We start from the raw sequence: 19,614 nt of genomic DNA, 5'->3' as shown, positions 1-19,614 counted from the left end.
AGCAGAATAATACTTTCAAAAGCAATACAAAGAAAAGGAAAACACAAACAAAGCGATACATCAGGACACCAAGACATTAAATGCTTAGAAATGAAGCGGAATAAAATTGCTAAGAATTGTGAGTTCTCAGAATTCGATTTTTGGAACCTAAATGTAACTTTACACAAGATTACAATACCTTTTATGCTTTATAAAAGTGTTTTATAAAAACCCAGCTTTTTATATTGTCTTAAAATCTTTTTTTTCCCCTGATAGTAGATGTTTTAATGTCCGAGGTAATAAGTACTAAACTAAAATTTCACTTTTACCTCTGCTAACTTTTGATGAATGGCAGACAAGCAAATAGTGACAAAATCTCTCTACGGGTCTTTCTAAATGTTGAAAAAAAGAAAATGCAACCCAAATTAACAAAGCAAGTATCCCAACTATTCAATCCTTGAAAGCAACAGTGAACTGATAACGTTCCTCTTCTTTCTTTCGGTTTTGGGGGCAATCAAGGTTTTACGTGACTTGCCCAGGGTCTGGGGCCGAATTTGAACCTGGGTCCTCGGACTCCAGGGCCCGTGCTCTAGCTGCCCCACCAGGTTCGTGTTGAGAAGGCTGCACGACACTGGGGGAGAGCGGCAGGGGCAGGGGCTCTGCAGTCGGAGAAGCCCACACCAAGGGTTCATGAAGCACCTGCTCCTTTTCCAGGCTGGGTACCTCTCTCCGGGCCTCCCTCCACACTGCCGAGCCCGGACTGGGGGTCTAAAGCTCTGTCTACGGCACCTGGGCAGACAGGCCGTATGCCCACTGAGGGAGGCGCAGCGAAGAGGCCCCCAGCAGCTGCCACTTCTTGGGCACGGTTAGGAAAGGGGCGTCGGTGCCCCCAAGCCGAGGCCCGGACACCAACGCCCCGGGGGGCGGCTTAACTGAGCTTTAAACGAGGCTGGGGGTGGGAGGGCAGACACCGAAGGGCGACCCCAGCCCTAGAACCACCGTCAGCCCTGGCGCCTTCTGGGGCTCCCTTCCATCTACTCTGCACGTGATTAGTAAGGACACCGCAGTTCTGGGGGTGTCTCCCGCGTCAGAATGGACGCTTCCGGAGACCAACCCTCCCTCCTTTTTTTTTCTATCCGCGACGCTCGGCACAGTTTGGCATACAGCAAGCGCCTAATAAAGGCTTACTGACTGGTAATCCGGAGCCCTCAGCTAAAGGCCCAACAAGCATACGGAGCCTCTTCCACGCAAGGTGGAGATGGGGGGCGGGGAGGAAGGCCGGCGGAGGGGCTGGCGTCTCTGGGCCTGTGGGTACCTGGCCTGACGCGCTGCTCCTTGGCGGAGGCGGCGGCGGGGAGCGGCCTGGGCACCGGCTTCTTGCCCGGGGCCTCTCCCGCTGCCCCGGATTCGGCGGCGGCTTTGGCCCTAGCGGCCGACACGGCAGCCCGCACCGCGCCGGCTCCCGGAGCCTTGTGCTTCTTGTTCTTCCCGCCCATGCTTCGGCTCCCACCGGGCCCGGAGAGGCGGGAGGCGGGGAGAGAGAATGGAGCGGGGCACAGACAGGCGCGATGGCTTCGCCCCGCCAGGCGCAGACTCTCTCAGTCCGCAGGCGCAGTGCGGCGGCCGCCCGCACCGCCCTCATCCGGGCTTCCCTGGAGCGGCGGAGAAGAACTGCCTCGGGATTGGTCGTGGTCGCGGCAGTCCCGCCCCTCTCCCCGCCCTCACCGCGTGCTGCGTCTTCTCCCTATTTCCTCTGCCGGCTGGAAAGATTGTAAAAGAGACAAGAGAAAAAAATTTCAAGTGGCCGTGTGAGCTCGAGCTTTCTTGTTCCCTCCCGGACACCGTAGCCCAGGATCGAACGCTCCCTCCGCCTAACTGCGGGGCATTGTGGGTAGTGGGAATTTGGCTGGACAGTTCGGAAACATGGCGGACGCGTTCGGGGACGAGCTCTTCAGCGTGTTCGAAGATGAATCGCCGGCCACCGCGGCCAAGAAAGGAAAAGGGGCGTCCGAGGCCGCTGGCAAGGCCAAGTAAGGAGCGGGACCGGAGCCGTGCGTGCGGAGGGACAGAAGGGAAGCCGGAAGCAGGCTAGGGTTGTTCAGTGGAAAGGGAGTCGTGGCCTCCGGGGTTGGGGAAAGCGCAGGCCGCGCTGGGGTGGAAGGCCTCGAGAACAGACGGGGGTCAGAGAAAAGACAAAGGAGGAGGGCCTGTCTGTCCGGTAGGCTTTTGTAGGAGATCCTTCCCAGGGGCTTCCAGGAAGGGCAAAGACGAGGGGGCGTTAGGGGGGAGACGACAGGAGAAGAACCGGGGACCGGACATGGAAGAGAGGCGCCCAGAGAGCAGGGGGATCCGAAGCGGGGGAAGACTCCTGCATAGTGGGGCGGATTTCACCTGAAGGCCGCCAGGGAAGCCTGGTAGATTGAGAGGAGGAGGGAGAGCCTTCCAGGGGTGGGGAACGGCCGATGCAAAGGCACGGAGACTGGACAGCGGGGAGGTCAGTGTCACTAGATGTACGGTCGAGGACTCGGAGAGGTTGTGAAGGGCTGGAAACGTTATTTGTGAGCGCCAGTCATTTTATTTCTTTCTTGAGCCTGGAGGTTACAGGGAGTAGGGCTGCAGAGACAAAGGACAGATGTCCAGAGAGAAAGAAAAGCAGCCTGCGGTTATGGTGAGGGAAATGTTAAAAAAGAAAGAAAACTACATTAGAGCCGTGTAATGACACACCCGTCAGTAGGATCCGATTTTCTGATTTTACTCTTCCCTTGAGTGAAATATCACAAGAAGGGTGAGAATTCTGTTTTTTAAGTCAGCCAGCAACAGTTAAAGGGCCCAGCCAGGTGTCATGGGGGATGGGCTAGTGGACTTGGGAGACAGGAAGGCCAAATACTGCTTCAGTCAGTGACTAATTAGGTGGGCTTGGACCCGCCACTTAATCTCTAGTCCTCAGTTTCCTCATCTGTAAAATGGAGATAATAATAGGACTCATTTTCCAGGGTTGTTTTGAAGATCAGGTAATAATAACTAGTATTTATATATTGCTGTAAGGTGCTGGGTCTTCTATCGCATTTTGTTTTCACAATAACCCTGGGAGATAGACGCTGTTGTCATCTCTGCTTTAAGTAAAGTGACTTGCCAATAGTCACGTGGCTAATAAGTGTCTCATTTGTACTCAGGTCTTCTTGGCTCCATGCACTATGTCACATGCCACCAAATAACATGTAAAGAGTTTTGCAAACCTTAACGTCAGTATGTCAGTTCCAGCAATTATCTTTCCTCTACCACTTTTTTTAATCACCCATGTGATCAAGTGACTGAGTCAAGCCTCTTAACTCCTCTGTGCAGTACTATCTATGAAAGATACAAAAATTTGGATTCAAGGGAATTATATTCAAATTGTATTCCAATTCAAAAAATTATGTATGGCTTGTTTATCCAAATGCTGTAGATTTAGAGCTTTAGAGGACACTTAGTTGTGGGATCATAGATCTATAGTTGGAAGGGACCTCAAAGACCACCCAGTGCAATCTCATTGAACAGTAGTGTTCTTTCTGTACTGTAACTATGTAGTAGGAGTCCTTAGGTATTAGCCTCCACGTTTCCAAAACTAGGGTATTTGAGGACTTAGGTACTCTCTCAAGAATCCTTTTGGCTCAAAAATCACAGGATTCTATGGATAAGTATGAATCATTGGGCCCCTTCATAAGGAACTTACAATCTTAAATTTTAAAAAATTTACTAATCATAACTTTCTCTTCAGTGCTCACGGAATGCAGTTCAGCAGATGGTGCTTCTAGCAGAGGGAGTGAATGGTATTACCAGGAAAATTCAGGGCATCTTCAAGGGATAGTAAATAGTATGCTGACTGGAGCAGAGGGTATTCATTTTAGTCAATTAGATGAGGTTCTTTAGCACTAGTCAGGGTTTTGGACGCTATTCTTTAGGAAAAAGGGAAACATTGAAGAGTTTTGAATAGGGAAAGAGGGTAGTTTAGGAAGATTAATCTGGTGACATTGTGTAGAATTAATTGGAGATTGGATTGTTTTTCCCTCTAAACATGTCCCTCTGTCTTAACTTTTCTTTTCTTTTGAAGGCACTATCATACTTTAAGTCAACCAGGTTTTTCACTTGCTAGTATTCCTTAACTCTTCATTCTTCCTTGGCTTCCTCTCCTCCACACTCATTCAGTGATTAAGTCTTGTTGATTCCATCCCCTCAACATCTCTTGAATCTATCTCATTTACTCTACTAATGAACAAAGACCCTAGTGTAGGCGCTCCTTTTCTCTTGTCCTATCTCAGGAACCTCTTTCCTAGTCTTCTTGCTCCTGTTCTTTTCCTCTCTTAAAGTCCACTCTCCACACAACTGCCAAATGGTTAGTCCTAAAACACAGGATTGCCTTGTTATTGCTTAAGAAGCTTCAATGACTCCCTACTGTGTTTAGGACAGGAGTATTTCACCTGTGGTCTGTGAATGTCTTTATTATTATTATTTTTGATAACTATTTTGATATAACTGGTTTCCTTTGTAATCCCATTCATTTTATTTTATGCATTTAGAAAAGAGCTCTCCAAAGGCTTCACCAGACTGCCAAGGAGGTCTATGATACAAAAAAATTTAAGAACCTTTATTTTGGGATAAAGTACACATTTCTCTTGCATTTAAAGCCCTTCACTGGCTCCAACTTATTTTCCCAGACTGATCACAAATTATTTTCCTCATACACTTTGTGATTCAATCAGGATGCCCTACTTTTTGTTCCTTATATTTGACATTCCATCCTCCCATGTCTGTGACAGCCTGCCCCCAATAGTTTCAGTGCTCTCCTTCCTTATCTCTGCCTCCTGAAACTCTGAACGCCCTTTAAGGCTGAGCTTAAGGGCCACCTTCTTCAAGAAGCCTGTTTTGATTATCCCCATTGTTGTTCATATCCATCAATCACTTATTTATTTATTTTTAGATGTCCTTTATCTTCTTACATGTGAATGTAATATTGCATACTTCTAACTGTATGTTGTATGCTTCACGTAATGTATAAATTCCTTAAGGCCAGAAATTTTGGTATTTGAATCTGCAGTGTCTGGCAGACAGTAGGTATTTAATAAATGCTTATTGATTGATAGATGAAAGGAGACAAATTAGGTGATATTTGTAGTAGTTTTATGGAGAGTTGAACTGTTATTTCTGTCTTCATGACTTCTCTTGTATATGCCCCTTTCTGTCTTCTCATACTCTCATAAAGGCCTTAAATCACTTCACTCCTGGACTATTGAAATATTCTGCTGGTAGGTCTTCCTGATTCAAGTCTCTCCCCACCTCCATCTCTCCTCTACTCAGCCTTCAAATTGATTTTCCTAAAGCACAAGTCTGACCATGTTACCTTTAAATCCAATAAACTCCACAGGTTCCCTATTGCTGTCAGTTTTAAATATAAAATACCATTTTGGTTTTAAAAACTCTTTATAAACTTGGCCCTTTTCTGCCTTTCCAGTCTTCTCATACCTCAAGTACTCTGTAATCCAGTGACACTGACTTCCCATTTTCCAACTCTTGAGCATTTTTGGTGACTGACCCCCATGCCTGGAATTCTCTACCTTTTCATCTTTACCTCCTGACTTCCCTGAATTCCTTCAACTCTTCAGCTAAAATTCCATCTCTGCAAACAGCATTCCTAGTCCTCCTTATTCATAGTAACTTTCCTTTAATACTATCCCCAGTTTATTTTGTATATTTGTATATATCATGTATATGATGAATGCATGTTTACCTGACTTTTTTGGTACGACTCCTGAGGATATTGAACTAGGGAATCCTGTAAAAATTTTGAGAAGTGTAGTGTACCCAATTGGCATGGTTCTGTGCCTTTCTCTGACAGATTATGTAAGGAAGAGTAAAACTAGTGTATGGGGGTGGTGATCCAGAGTTAAGAAATTGTGTGGAAGATGAAGACCAAAAAAGGGAGTCTTAGTTGTTGGGGCAGCATTGAATTTACTTCCCATTTGATCCAGGCTGGGCAAGGAATTAAGTATGATCAAAAGGAATCTAATAGAATATGAAGAAAGTGAGAGAATTCAATAAACTTGAGGTCCTGGGCAAAGACCAGGTTTTATGGGTGTAAAATATTAGAAAAGTTGAGAGGTAAGGAGCTTGTGGATTTGGGTATAATGTAGCGGCTCTAACAATGACTATATTTAGGTGGTGTTGTTTGGTAGCTGAAGTGGAGCAGTAAATTTGAGGAACTGATGTCCATGGTATCTAATTGGGCCATCTTCGTGAATATTGAATTCATAGTAGGTGATTATTGCATTGGAAAGAAAACTGGGAGCCAGGTGCTTAAAAGATTATAGAAAGAAAAGTAGGTCTTATAGAAGGATAACAATATTGAGGATATAGGGTGGGTATCATAAGCTGTTGGTATAGACTTGAAACCAGATGTGGAATAAATGTACATCAGTAAGTATTTATTGGGGGCATCTAAATGGTACAGTGGATAGAGCACCATGCCTGGAGTCAGGTAGATTCATCTTTTTGAGTTCAATTCTGGCCTCAGACACTTACTTAGTTGTGTGACCCTGGGCAAGTCACTTAACCTTGTTTGCCTAAGTTTCTGTATCTGTAAAATGAGCTGAAAAAAGGAAATTGCAAATCATTCTAGTATCTTTGTCAGGAAAACAGCAGATGAAATCACAAAGAATAGGACATAACTAAAAAACAACTGAACATAGCATTTATTAATTACCTACCACATATGAGTTATTATTTCTAAGTTTTGAGGGTACAAGCCAAAAATGACACAATCCATTTCACTGAGGACCTTCCAGTCTAGCCAAGGGAGGCAGCATGTTCACATAAAGGTGTATATGCACAGTAAAAAAAGAGGGATTGGGGAGGGGCACTTTCAGCTAGGGGAGCAAGGAAAGCCTTCATGTAAGAAGTGCTAGACTGAAAGCTAGGGATTGAGCAACTGTAGTATGGAAAGGGACTTCATTCCAAGCATGAGGGACAGCTAATAAAAAGGCTCAGGGCTAGGATATGGAGTGTCCTATATGTAGAAGTATAAGAAGGTCTATTTGGTTGGACTGTAATAGGTGTCTATTTGGTTGGATTGTAATAGGTATAAAAAGAACATTATAATAAGGCTATATAAAAGTAGATTGAAGTCATGCTGTGAATATCTAATTCCCACCCTTCCCCCTCAAAGGGGGAAGTTTATTTGATCATCCTAGAAGTAATAAGGAGCAATAGAGATTTAGCAGAGGCACGATATGAGAAAAGAAGGGAGAAAAAAAGAGAATTTCAAAGAAATAGGGAAAGAAAGTTTGATGGGATGATCAGGTGTATTGAGAGTTTTTTGAGGATGGAAGAATCTTGGGTATATTTGTAGCCTTAAGGAAGGGCCAATAGAAGGGGAGAGACTGAAGATTGGGGGAAGGGAGGGGATGATTAAGGGTGCAATCTGCTACAGAAATTGGAAAAGATCAAGGTTTTGTGTCTTGATGAGAAGGCCTACTTTTTCAGAACTGGAATAAAGGAGGAGAAAATGGGAGATGTTGGTTTTGAGGTAGGGGATAGGGTTATGAGGTAAAAAACGGAAGAAGAGCAGGCTCAGAATGAATGAACTTAGGTTTTTTTGGTAAAGCATGAGTTTAGGTCTTCAGCTGTGAAGCTCAAAGAAAGGGATGGTATGGGAATTTTAAAGAGAGGAAAAGGTTTACTATAGTCTATGTGGGAAATAGGATAGAGAGTTAGAGTAGTAAAAAGATTACCTTGCTCCGGTGAGGGACCCAGTTGAGATTAGGCAGCAATTTTTAGGGACCAGTCAGCACAGTTGTGACTTTCTCCAGCTGCACATGAATAGGAAGGGAGGAGACAAGAGAGTTGGGATGTGGTAAGTCATGAAGGATTTGAGAGAACAAGATAGTATAGACTTGAACTAGTTAACTAAAAGGTCAAGATTGAAAAAGGACGACAAATGATATGAGAATAGGTAATGAGACAAGAGCCTAGGAAAGTATGGTCAGAGGAGGGGTTTGAGTCACAGGAAGAAGCAATATGTTTAGGAGGAGTAAGCACAGATAATGATGAAATGATAGAAAGTTATAATCAGGAAAAAAGAATAGCTAGATCGCTGGAATGATAGATACATTTTAAAATTTTTACATAAATTTCATTCATGTTTCAGATTGTTCATATTACTCTGGCTAAATTTTTCCAGATGTATACATTTTATTTGGAATTTGAGAATTTATGAATTATTAAAAATTAAGACTATTATAAAAAACATTGCTTTTCAGAAAACGAACAGATGATAAACCCCAGTCAGGATCTGCCAACGTTGGGAAGAACAAAAGAGATTTAGAATTGGAAGGTACAGATGAACCCATATTTGGAAAGAAGCCCAGAGTAGAAAATACATTAGCAGAAGATATAAGGTAAGATTCACTTTGTTGTAAATTTCAGGTGTACTTTGTGTGTCACTGTTACTCTTTGTGTATCATTTTGGCATAAAGTTTAAAGATTTTTTTGAAACTGGGTATGAAGTAATTTGTGCCTTATAGAACTCAACACTTATGTAATTGTGCAAAATAAAAGATGCTATTTGTGCAGAACAACATGGTAGTGAGCTAGACTTTCAAAAACCAGATTTTCATTCTTTAACAGTGCTGTGCGGTCAAAGAATTTAGGAAATTACGTCTAACGTTGAAACAAAATAATTTAGGTAACTTCTGAGACAAGGTAGCCATTAGTGATAAGCTAAGATAGGCAGTTGCCAGAAATAATACTGTAGAAGAAATTCCACTTATTATTATTGTGAAGAATACAACTGCGTCCATTACAAATTACCTCGTATCCTTTTTTTGGCCTGAACCTTTGATTTCCTTGGTGCAGGCAACACCTGATGAAGCATGTTCTTGTACCATGGTTCTGTAATTAAGACATTGATAAATGTCCAGGGTCACACAGCTGATATGTGTTAGAGACGATTTGAACTCAAGTCTAATTTTGAAGTTGGCCCTCTTTCCACTACACCATGCTACCATGTTTTCTGATAGCTAAAATTTTATAAGTTGAAAGTTCTTCTAAATTAGAATCATGATATTTTAAACTACTTTTCCCCTCAGAAACTGTGGGTAGGAGGAGTATATATGCCAAATTATTGAAAAAATTAATCTTACATTTAATTATTTTTTTAAATTTTAGTCTGACAGATCTCATGCCCAGAGTCAAGGTAGAAGCAGTGGAAACTGTTGAAGGCTGTACACATGAGGTAAGTATAAATAATGAATACTGTGACTTTAGACTGTACATTTTCTCTGAGTAATTAGGTTAGTAGGCAATAATCAGCTTAGTTGGTGCAAATTAGAAAGGCTAAGTATTATCTGTGTTGCATTGTCATTTTGTGTATAATAAGATCACAGATTTAGAGTAGGAAAGAACCATAGAGGTCATTTTGTCAGATTTTACAGATGCTATAAGAAAAGCAAAATGATATGCCCTAGCTCTTCAAATCTGGTACTGTATACCATAACATGCTGCTTCTTATATTCCACTTTTGACTCATGTCCTAAAGTTTAGAGGTCTAGAATTCATAAATCCCAGTTTTATTACCAGATGACTGTCTTTGATAATCTGTAATCTCCCTGTAGGACAAAGGCTTTTAACCTCTTTTTATATTCTGACCTTTTTGGCAGTCAGTGAGTGAAGCCTATCAGAGTAATACTTTCAGTGCATTAAAAGAAATACGTAGGATTACAAAGGAACTAATTTTATTGAAATTATTTATCAGTATTAAAAAAAAAAATTCATGGAACTCGAGCTCTTACTCTAGCAAGAGTTTATAAAACAGGTGAGAGAGGCAATTAAATGATACCTTATTAAGACCTTTAAGAAATAATCAGAGCAACATCTAATAAAAATGGTTTATAGTTCAAATGGGAGACTTATCTATTAAAACACTTATATATTTCAAGGTGCAAAGGTCCTCGGAAACATGAAATAGATCTTTAGATCTATGTTCTAAAAACCTTTGTTAGAGCTAGCATGTTTGCGCTCCTCTTTAGATTTGTTTTCTTTTTTTTAGTCTTATTTATAGAATATGCTTCAGCTCAAGTTGGAATTATGTTCATTAGGAACTTGGAGTTTCTTCTGCAGATTGTGCACTTTACATCCTGAACAGAAGGATTCCTACTATCTTTTCTACAACTAAACAACCATAATATAAAGTATGGCTGACATGCTTCTACTTTTACCATGTAACTTTTTGTTTCAGTCATTGTGCTAAAGGCAAGATGCTGTTGTAGCTCCTAAAAAATCTTTATAGAGTGGTAGAATTTGAGATCTGAAAAATCTCAGAAATCAACTTGTTTTACGTTTACCTGAAGCATGAATCATCTCTCTAGAAAGCATCTACTGTTGTTGGAAGATCTCTTGTGACTGGGGCCTTACTCCTTTTCTGTAGTCTTTTTCCATATATTTCTCAGACTGGAATTGCATTAAGTAAGTCCTGGAGAAATTTCTGTTGTCCTTTCTTAAAGCCTTTCCTTATCTCTGGTAGCATTTAGTTATCCAGTCCCCTAAACCTAGTGATCACTAGGATGATAGTGATAACATTAGCTTGCTTTTATATAGTGTTTTAATGTTTGCAAAGTACTTCACAATTTTTTTTCATTTAACCTCCACAACAGCCCTGGGAGGTGTTATTACTGTTGTTACCTTTTTTTACAGATGAGGACCCGGATTTAGGCAGAGATTAAAGGACTTGCTTAGGGACACAACAGTGTCCAGGACCAGATTTGAACTTAGGTATTTCTGACTCTAGGTCCAGCATTTCCTCAGAGGGCCATTGGCAGGTCTAAGTGGTATCTCAGTGAGGAGACCAGAAGAACCTAGAAACTGTCATAGCCAGCAAACAGTCAATATCCTTGCAAGTTAGTAAATATTAAGCACCAACTTCGTGTCAAGCACTGTACTTAAAAGCACAGGATAAGAAAGAAAGAGGGAGAATCTCTGCCCTCAAGAAGTTTGCAACCTAACAAGGAGAAATAGCATACAAAAAAAATGTGTGTGAACAAGGAGAGTGAAGAAAAAAAGGTACCCGTTCAGAGGACATGATAGAGCAGTCAGTCATAGAGGTACCAGATGTGTGGGCTGGGCTCTTTCCTTAATGGAGATTTGAAGTTCAAGGCTGTACCCTCTAATCAGAAACAGAAAGTCATAATGATGAGGGGTCCCAAGGCTGATGAGATTTTACAGGATAATAATAATAAGCTTTGTGGGACCTGGTAGAGAAGCCAGTCAGAGAAGTCCTAAAGCAGTGCAGCCAGGTGAGGAATTGCTAAGTGGCACACAGAAGAACCAAGGGTAACATTAGTTTAAAACACAAAATCATTTGAAAAACAAAAGATAATGAACAGTGGAGGTCTCCAAGAAGCATAGTGTGGGACCAAACTGAACTATATTACTCCAAGAGATTTATAGATGACAGTGGAAGAGATTTTTCGAAACTTCCAAAGCATTTTGATCATTAATAATGAATAAAACCAGCTTATACAACTTACTACCAGAATGACTTCAGACAAGCCAGGCATCATCTCTGGGCCTTAGATTCCCAGACAGAATCTATCCCCTCTTAGATTCACTTAAGAGAGGTATTAGTCCTAAGCACAACAACCCTTAAAAAGGATTTTCAAAAATATTTATAGCTCTTTTTGCAGTGGCAAAGAAATCTGTGAGGGTGCCTGTGAATTGAAGAACGATTAAGTAAATTATGGTTTATGAATGTGGTGGAATACTCTTGTTCTGTGAGAAATGATGAAGGGGATGGTTTCAGAGAGACCTGGGAGGACTGATAGCGAAGTGAGCAGATCCAGAACAATTTATACAATGTTAACATTATTATAAAGACAAAAACAACTTTGAAAGAATTAGGATCCCTCATTAATGTAATGACCAAACATTTCCAGAGTTTTGCTGATTTGAAAGTGAGTGTGTGTGTGTGTATGTATGTATGTGTAAAATGCTGCACCACCTAATATTAGGGTATTTTTAGTGACTCTCCCTAAGCTGTTAGTGCTATAAATACTTGTTAATTCATCATCTGTTCTTCACTTTTCTTTCATTTTCCTTGGACAGTTTTGTTCACTTTTGAGGTTCTACTTGTTGGATTTGTGCTCTCCTTTTAATACTTCTGTAATAATTTCTCTTTGCTCATTTTCTACTCTTAGTAAGCACTTGAATCCTGAAGTTAATTTTGTTTATATGAATTTCTTTCTAGTTCTCAAAACTCTAAACTCTCCACCCTGTTCTATCCCAGTCTGCTTTATTATTTACTTTATTATTCAGTTTACTTTATTATTTTTTCTTTCGTTTTGTTCCTTTTTCTTAGCCTTTGTGACGAGGTTGAGGGGTGATGGGGACCCCAAAATACCCACAGTCTGGGTCGTGCTCGAATGAATTCAACTCAAACATTCTTAAAGCCAAAGAAAACAAAGTTTATTGAAGATTCACCAAATTGGGTTGGCTTTTAAGGAGCCTAAGCATTTATGATGCTTATATTCACAGGCAGGCCAGATAGAATCTCAGCTAGACAGAGTTTGAGCTGGATTGAATCTGAGCACCTTGATGAAGGCAAGATGGAACTTAAATACAGAAAAGAATATAGGAGGGATCTGGGGGGTGGTCTGGTAGTCCAGGGTGATGGGAGGAGGGGTTTAGGAAGGGTCTTGAGGAGAAGTCCAAGGCGTCTCAAAGGCTGGAAACAGCTGGAGACTATCTGGAGATAATCAGACTAGGGGGCGACTAGGTGGGAAGCAGGTGGGGCAATCAAGAGGTAACAGGCTATGGCCACAGATTTGAGTATGAAAAGCCAGGTTCTGTGGAGAGATACCAGGAGAGCTCAATTTGAGTATGAAAAGACAGATTCTGTGAGGAGATACTAGGAGAGCTCAATTTGAGTGTGAAAAGACAGGTTAAGTGAAGAGATTCCAGGGGAGCTCAAGGAAATTCCCAGAGCCTGAACCCCATCATTTCCAGCACTTATTAGAATACATTCTGAATATTCTCTGCCTCCTCTCCCACTCCCTCCTTCTCCCCCTCCATCCAGTAGAGGTTTTTGAGTAGTATAGGTCTTTGTTGCCATTTTCTGAGAAGTATCGATTTACTTTTATCTTCTTCCTTATTCATTTTCCCTTGAGAAGTAATGAGGTACAGTTAAAGGAGTGGAAGGAATTTTAATGCCAAAGAATCAGTTTTAAAACCGGAACTGTTGTAGGAGGGGCTTTCTACTCCAATCTTCTCATTTTATAAATGAGGAAACTAACATCCACTGGTTAAGTGACTGGTTCAAGGCTATACAAGTAATATGTCAGAAATGAGATCTGAAATGAGGTCTTCTGACTCTAGAGCCAGTGCTTTCTTTACAGTACTGTGCTACAAATGAAAAGTAGCCTTATATCCAATTTCTTTTGAATCACATCACATTCAATTTCCATTCCATTTTGGGGGTGGCTCTCTGAGAAAACTGAGAAATAAATCTGGAGATAATAGGTTTTTTTTTTTTTCTAATTCCAATTAGGTTGCATTACCTGCAGATGACGAATATGTTCCACTGAAGCCACGAGATGGAAAAGCTGCCAAGGTTTGTAATTTTCTTTCAGTAATTTACTATTTTTTTATTTGTATATAAGCCAAAAATAGTAATAATTGTACACATAAAAGATGCCTCTTTATTAGCAGCAAGCACCCCAGCATACACAGGAGGGCCTGCTGCAATTTCTTAGATTTGCTTTTCTAAGGAAAACAATCTTAAAGGGGTAAACAATCTTACTTTAAGATTTAAGCTTACTTTGCTTAAGCACAGGTATCATTCACTTAGTTCAGGGGTGGGTGGTGGGGAGTCAGACCCTGAACTTCAGAGAAAATACAAACAGAAAGACCCACCAGTCTTCCAGCTGTCTGACCATAGACCATACGTACAGCACCAACGTCTGGGGGAGGGGAGGAGGTGAGCTCCTTAAGGTCTACCCAGGGTCTTGTCTGGCCTAATCACACACTCATCCAGTGATTTGAGTCCCAAAACAAAACCTCACCTCAGAGTATATTTACACATTCAGAGCCAGAAGGCATGACCAGCTTGATCCAGTGCTTCATTAGCTATCAAGAAAAGGTGTGGGCCTTCATACAAAACAAGCCTCCCTAATCAAGCTTGCTTCCCTTAATAGCTTGACCTGAGGGCTATTGATGGGCGGGGAAGATTTTTAACTCCCGTTACAATTAGTCTGTATATTTTAATACATTAAGGCTGTTGTTTCATTTCCCTGCTTTCTTCCTATCTTAGATCATAACTCCCCTGCATTTCATTAGTATTTGCCCATTACTGTGGCCAAAAAAGCATACCTTGTGACCAACCTGGTGATGATCCTCTCTGAATTAGAGGCTCATCCTTGAATTGAATCAGGCCCCAATTTGAATTCTTCCCAGCTTTTTGGCAGGACCTACCATAGCTTTCAAAAACCCAGAATTATTTCTGTGCTATTGCACAGTATCAGAATAGAACTTGGTGGAGGTTATGATATTCAAAAATTTTAGAGTGTTTTCCTTTAACATAAAAGATCAAGACATAGACCAATTTTTAGCACTTCTTGATAAAAGCCTTTTTAAAAAATCCCTGTTTCTGTCTTTGGCAATAGGATCATGTATCTTAAAAACAGGTCAATCTGTGGATACTTGTCTGAACATTCTTTTTTAACTTCTTGTGTTCTTCTGTCATTTTCCTAAAGATTTTGTTGGATTTTATTTATTTTGCAGGAATATCCATTCATTCTTGATGCCTTTCAGAGAGAAGCCATTCAGTGTGTAGATAACAACCAGTCTGTTTTAGTTTCTGCACATACATCAGCAGGAAAAACTGTATGTGCTGAGTAAGTAACTTCAATTTTTTTAATAAACTTTAAAAATAAACTCTCTTTTCCGTAACTTCTACAGTAAGGTGATTTTTAATTCAGATTTCATTTGTACCCTGCTTATAGTTCTGGAATTTTAGAGCAAGACAGACCTTAAAGGCAATTCTGCCTAATTCTGCAACTCAGCTCACAGGTGAGGAAATGCAGGCTTAAGAGAAGTTACTTGCCTGTGGTAAAGTTTGTTTATGGTAGCACCCTGACTGAGGCCTTTTGGGTCTTCTGTTTGTAGTCCAGTGGCACCTGAACTACTGTATGCTCCATCTTAAAGGTAATGAGTGGCTGAGCCAGCGCTCTTTCTGATGCCTTACACTGCCTCAATTCAGTCGAATTCAATAACAAGTAAAGTTGTATTTACCAAGTTAAGTTCATTTACTGAGGTAAAAGTTTCGAATTCTCATTCTTAACAAAGGTGAACTCTCATTTGCCCTAGGTTTGACAGAGGTCTTCTGTGGCAGAGGTTAGTAGAGGAGAGATATATCTTTTGTCAACATGTTAAGATAAATTCTAGTCCAAAGCTCTGCTTAGAGGTCATTCATTTTTAAAAATCTACTCCAGGTTGGCCAAGGAGATCACACAAGGAAGGCCCAGGTCTATACTCTGAACACATATATGGATAGGGTTGAAATGGAGCTAGCTTTTGGATGGGTGGAAGGTTTGTACCATTTACCACATGTGTTGATAGTCCTAATTTGTTGGACATACTTTTTATTTTATTTTCCCTTTACACTCTTATTATATTTACATTAAGACATGATTTGACAGTTGGTTAATATGTTGCATTTCTTGCTCTTTTATTTTGTGTTTGAAACTTGTTTTCCCCTCTAAATTGTAAATGCTAGAAATGTGATATTCATAGCACCTATAGTGGCTGTGAATGTGCCAGCACAGCTCTGAATCATAAAATATAACAGACTCTCCACATGGAAGACAAAACCAAAACATTTATTCAGATACTAGAAAGACAAAGCCAACACTAGAAAACCAAGTCCATCATAGTAACAAAGAAATCCATCCTAGTAACCAAGAAGTCTCTACACATTATCAGGCCTTCTCACAAACATGCTCTCCTAACCAAAATGCCTTTCTCTCGCTCACAGTCCACTGCCTGCTTGCTCTGACTAGTTTGACCAACTTCCTGTCAGTTCTGCTCCTGCTCCACACCTTCCTTTTCCACGACAGGCTTCATGTGACTTAAGCAGGCCTGTTAATGGATGGGAAAGATCTTCCCATTCCATTAAAAGTACATTAACAACATATGGGGCTTCATAATATTTCTGTCTCCTTTGTTGGTATCAGCACTTAGTATGCTTGGTAAATATTTATTGATTGATATTGATCATTACTTGCTAGAATTAGTCTTGAATTAGTCTAGAATTGCTAGAATTAGTCTTCCAAAATTCAAATGCACAATTAATATTATAGGTCATTACACAAAGAGAGAGAGAGAGAGAGAGAGAGAATGTGTGTGTGTGTGTGTGTGTAAAAGTATAGATTCGTGTGTGTGTGTGTGTGTAAAAGTATAGATTCCAGTAGGAAAAAAGTAGAAAACTTCATTTTTCATATTTATAGTAACCTCTCAGAACTAGAAATGTAAAAGTGATTGTTTATAATATTTTAAAATATATTAAATTGACCAGAATTTGGTTAAAATGTCTCTGTACATTTAGAGCACTAGAGAAGTGTCACATTTATTATTTTAACAGATTTTCTTAACTTTTATATTTGGCTTACAAATAAATAGAGTAAGATATTCTTAACATTTGGTAAAATCCTTTTCGGTTTTTCCAAAGACCAACTACTAGAATTTTATTCATATGAAAATCTTTTTTCCTAGAATCTTATCAATAAGCATATTGGTAGAATAGTTCATAAAGGAAAACTTTGAGTAAAAATTTTGTGAGTTTTTTAAAAATTGGTTTCACATATTTAGGTATGCCATTGCTTTGGCTTTGAGAGAAAAGCAGCGTGTGATATTTACCAGCCCGATTAAGGCTTTAAGTAATCAGAAATATCGTGAAATGTATGAAGAATTTCAAGATGTTGGCCTGATGACTGGTGATGTCACCATAAATCCTACAGCTTCTTGCCTGGTTATGACTACTGAGGTAAATTACTTCAACTATTCGCTTTTTCACCCTCCAAGTTGCTTTTGGAATTAGAACTTCTAAAACTCTGTGCTCTGTCATATTTGCATAATTACTTTATCTAAAAGTCTAAATACAAAGTATTTTTAATTTTAAATTTGCTTCTTGTAGTTACTTGGTTAGTAATCTGAAAATAATACCAGTAATCTGTATTTAAGATGCTTATTGTTATTTTGGAACATGATTTTGTAAACGCCAGCTTTTCCATTCTGAATCTAGGTTTTACTCACCTAAATGATGACACATGACTGTGACTTTTGTAAATATGGAATAGTAATAGGGTTTTTTAAAATCATAGTAGAGCTTCACATTAGTATAGTGGTTACTTCTTGACCCATGTAAAATACTAATGGGCATAAATCCCAAAATGGTTGCCCTAGGAGTATTTATTGTGAGTTCTTGCCCTGGATATGCTTTGTTCTACATTTTGTTACTGCTTTACATTTCCTTGCCTCTTAAGTCACTGTCTGTTTCTGGACCAACATTAAAGATAGATAGGCTGAGAGCTGCCATAGTGTATGTAGTATATAGAGTACTGTACTTAGGAAGGCCTTTATTTGAGTCTTGCCTCTTACATATACTAGCTATGTGACCCTTTGGCAAGTCACTTGACCTCACTGCCCAAGATACTGTAACCTCAAAGGCTATGGATTGCAGAACAGTTGCTGATATATATTATACAGAGAGATTCTTAACTGAGACATTACTATACAAATGACATCACAAATCTATTCCCCAAAAAAAGGATAATTGCCTGCCTGTTCCTGGAAATTCTGTGCTTTATTTGGGTCTTTTAAGGATGTCTTAAGGATCCATGTGGTCTGTATGACTCATAGAAAATCCTGGAATGATCAAAAAACTAGCACTATTGGTAGTATATAAAGGCTGATAGATTATCTGAGGTTTATGTCATAGATGGACGATCATCTTAAAAGTCATTTTCTGAACTGAGACAGTAGAAATTGAAACTGGTTCTGAAATAAACTTTGTTGTTCATTGGGAAACTGGGAAAACAGGGATGAAAATGTGACTCTCCTTGCTCTGCAACTGTTTCCTGCATACTTTGATATTATATTTAAAAGTATGAAATGATTCTGACATTTGAAAGCATATTTAGGAAAACATAGTCTGCTCCTCTACCTAAACAAAAATCCTAATGCTCTTTGAAAAAAACCCTTTGTTTACTCTTAGTTAGGAAAGTACTCTTTTCCACTGAATTTTTAAGTATGTTACAGAAACCGTTCTGTTTTCAATTCCTTAGATTTTGAGAAGTATGCTGTACCGAGGGTCTGAGGTTATGCGAGAAGTTGCTTGGGTTATATTTGATGAAATTCATTATATGAGAGATTCAGGTAATGTATATATGTATTCTGTTTTCTGAGTGTGATTTATAAAATATCCCTCTTGAACTGTATGTTCTATAGATATCTCAAATTCAACATGTCTAAAACAGAACTCATTTATCTTTGTCCCCAACCCTACAAGCTGTATGACCCTAAGCATCAAAGTTTGTTGCAAGACTTTCAAAATTGTTTGTTTTTACAATGATATTATTGTATAAATGGTTCTTGTTCTGCTAATGTTATTCTGCATCATTTCATACAAGTTTTAACAGGTTTCACTGAAATTGTGCCTTTCATCATTAGTATAGTAATATTCTATTACGTTCATATACCATAATTTGTTCATTCTCCAATTGTCAAGCTCTCCTTTAGTTTCTAGTTCTTTAGTACTGCAAAATTAGGTTCTTTGCATGTTGTGTCCTTTGCTCTATTTATATCTTGTATGAACATTATTGTTTGCCTGATGTTTTTCCTGGCACATAGTATGCAGTGAATAAATGTTTGTTGACTGAGTGAATAATTTGTGGTAGTATGTTTTAGGGATTCCTCTGTAGATTGTTGTTCGAAAGTTTGAAAAATTCAGTTCTGTTCTTCTTAGTTTGACAGTTATTAATCTCAATTAATTAATCTTACTTAAACAAAAAATCAAATTTTATTTTGTTTTATGTTCCATATCTTAAAAGAATCCAACATTTATTGTTTCATTGAATCACTTTTTTCTTTACATTTAAAGGACCTTGTGATAGTTTAATTAAAAGGGCCTTTGTGAAATAGTAGAGTGATTCCAGCTGTATAATTTTTACTTTTGTCTTTGTACAAATCTTAATTTTATTGGGGGTTTATGTTACAAGGTGACTCTGAAGCTAATCTAGATTTATGGGAAGGGTGAGTATATGAGGAAAAAACAGTTTCTGACAGTATTACTTCAATAATTTGGAGTTCTGTATTTGTGGTTTTTATTTTCTAGAGCGTGGTGTTGTATGGGAAGAAACTATTATTTTGCTTCCTGATAATGTTCACTATGTCTTCCTTTCTGCTACTATTCCAAATGCTCGACAGTTTGCAGAGTGGATTTGTCATTTACATAAACAGGTACTTCTTTCCTTACTGAAAATACCATTTCTATGTCAAGAAGCATGGTAACCTTTATTTTATTTTATTTCATTTCATTAATTTTATTTATTTTTAGTG

General features: G+C 39.4%; 2 protein-coding genes across 3 annotated transcripts in view; one reads left to right on the top strand and one right to left on the bottom strand.

Annotated features, from left to right (window-relative positions):
- Nucleotides 1–19,614, bottom strand: part of DHX29 (DExH-box helicase 29) — a 360,925-nt gene that overhangs the window by 57,209 nt on the left and 284,102 nt on the right. Inside the window, exon 1 of one of the 2 annotated variants that reach the window (XM_072605597.1) lies at nt 1,295–1,652. The exons of the other annotated variant lie outside the window; for it this stretch is intronic. Coding sequence (XP_072461698.1) covers nt 1,295–1,475 — 181 coding nt within the window. The 5' untranslated portion in view covers nt 1,476–1,652. Of the gene's footprint in view, nt 1–1,294; nt 1,653–19,614 lie in introns of those variants that run through there. 2 annotated transcript variants of the gene reach the window in all.
- Nucleotides 1,658–19,614, top strand: part of MTREX (Mtr4 exosome RNA helicase) — a 98,350-nt gene continuing 80,393 nt past the window's right edge. Inside the window, exons 1-8 of the mRNA XM_072605600.1 lie at nt 1,658–2,009; nt 8,271–8,408; nt 9,178–9,244; nt 13,550–13,612; nt 14,782–14,894; nt 16,867–17,041; nt 18,342–18,432; nt 19,391–19,515. Coding sequence (XP_072461701.1) covers nt 1,903–2,009; nt 8,271–8,408; nt 9,178–9,244; nt 13,550–13,612; nt 14,782–14,894; nt 16,867–17,041; nt 18,342–18,432; nt 19,391–19,515 — 879 coding nt within the window. The 5' untranslated portion in view covers nt 1,658–1,902. The remainder of the gene's footprint in view (nt 2,010–8,270; nt 8,409–9,177; nt 9,245–13,549; nt 13,613–14,781; nt 14,895–16,866; nt 17,042–18,341; nt 18,433–19,390; nt 19,516–19,614) is intronic.

The sequence above is a fragment of the Notamacropus eugenii genome, chromosome 4, assembly GCF_028372415.1.
Source record: "Notamacropus eugenii isolate mMacEug1 chromosome 4, mMacEug1.pri_v2, whole genome shotgun sequence".
NCBI classification, from domain to species: domain Eukaryota; kingdom Metazoa; phylum Chordata; class Mammalia; order Diprotodontia; family Macropodidae; genus Notamacropus; species Notamacropus eugenii.
The sequence above is the reverse complement of the archived record's forward strand: the minus strand, read 5'-3'. Positions and strand labels throughout refer to the sequence as shown.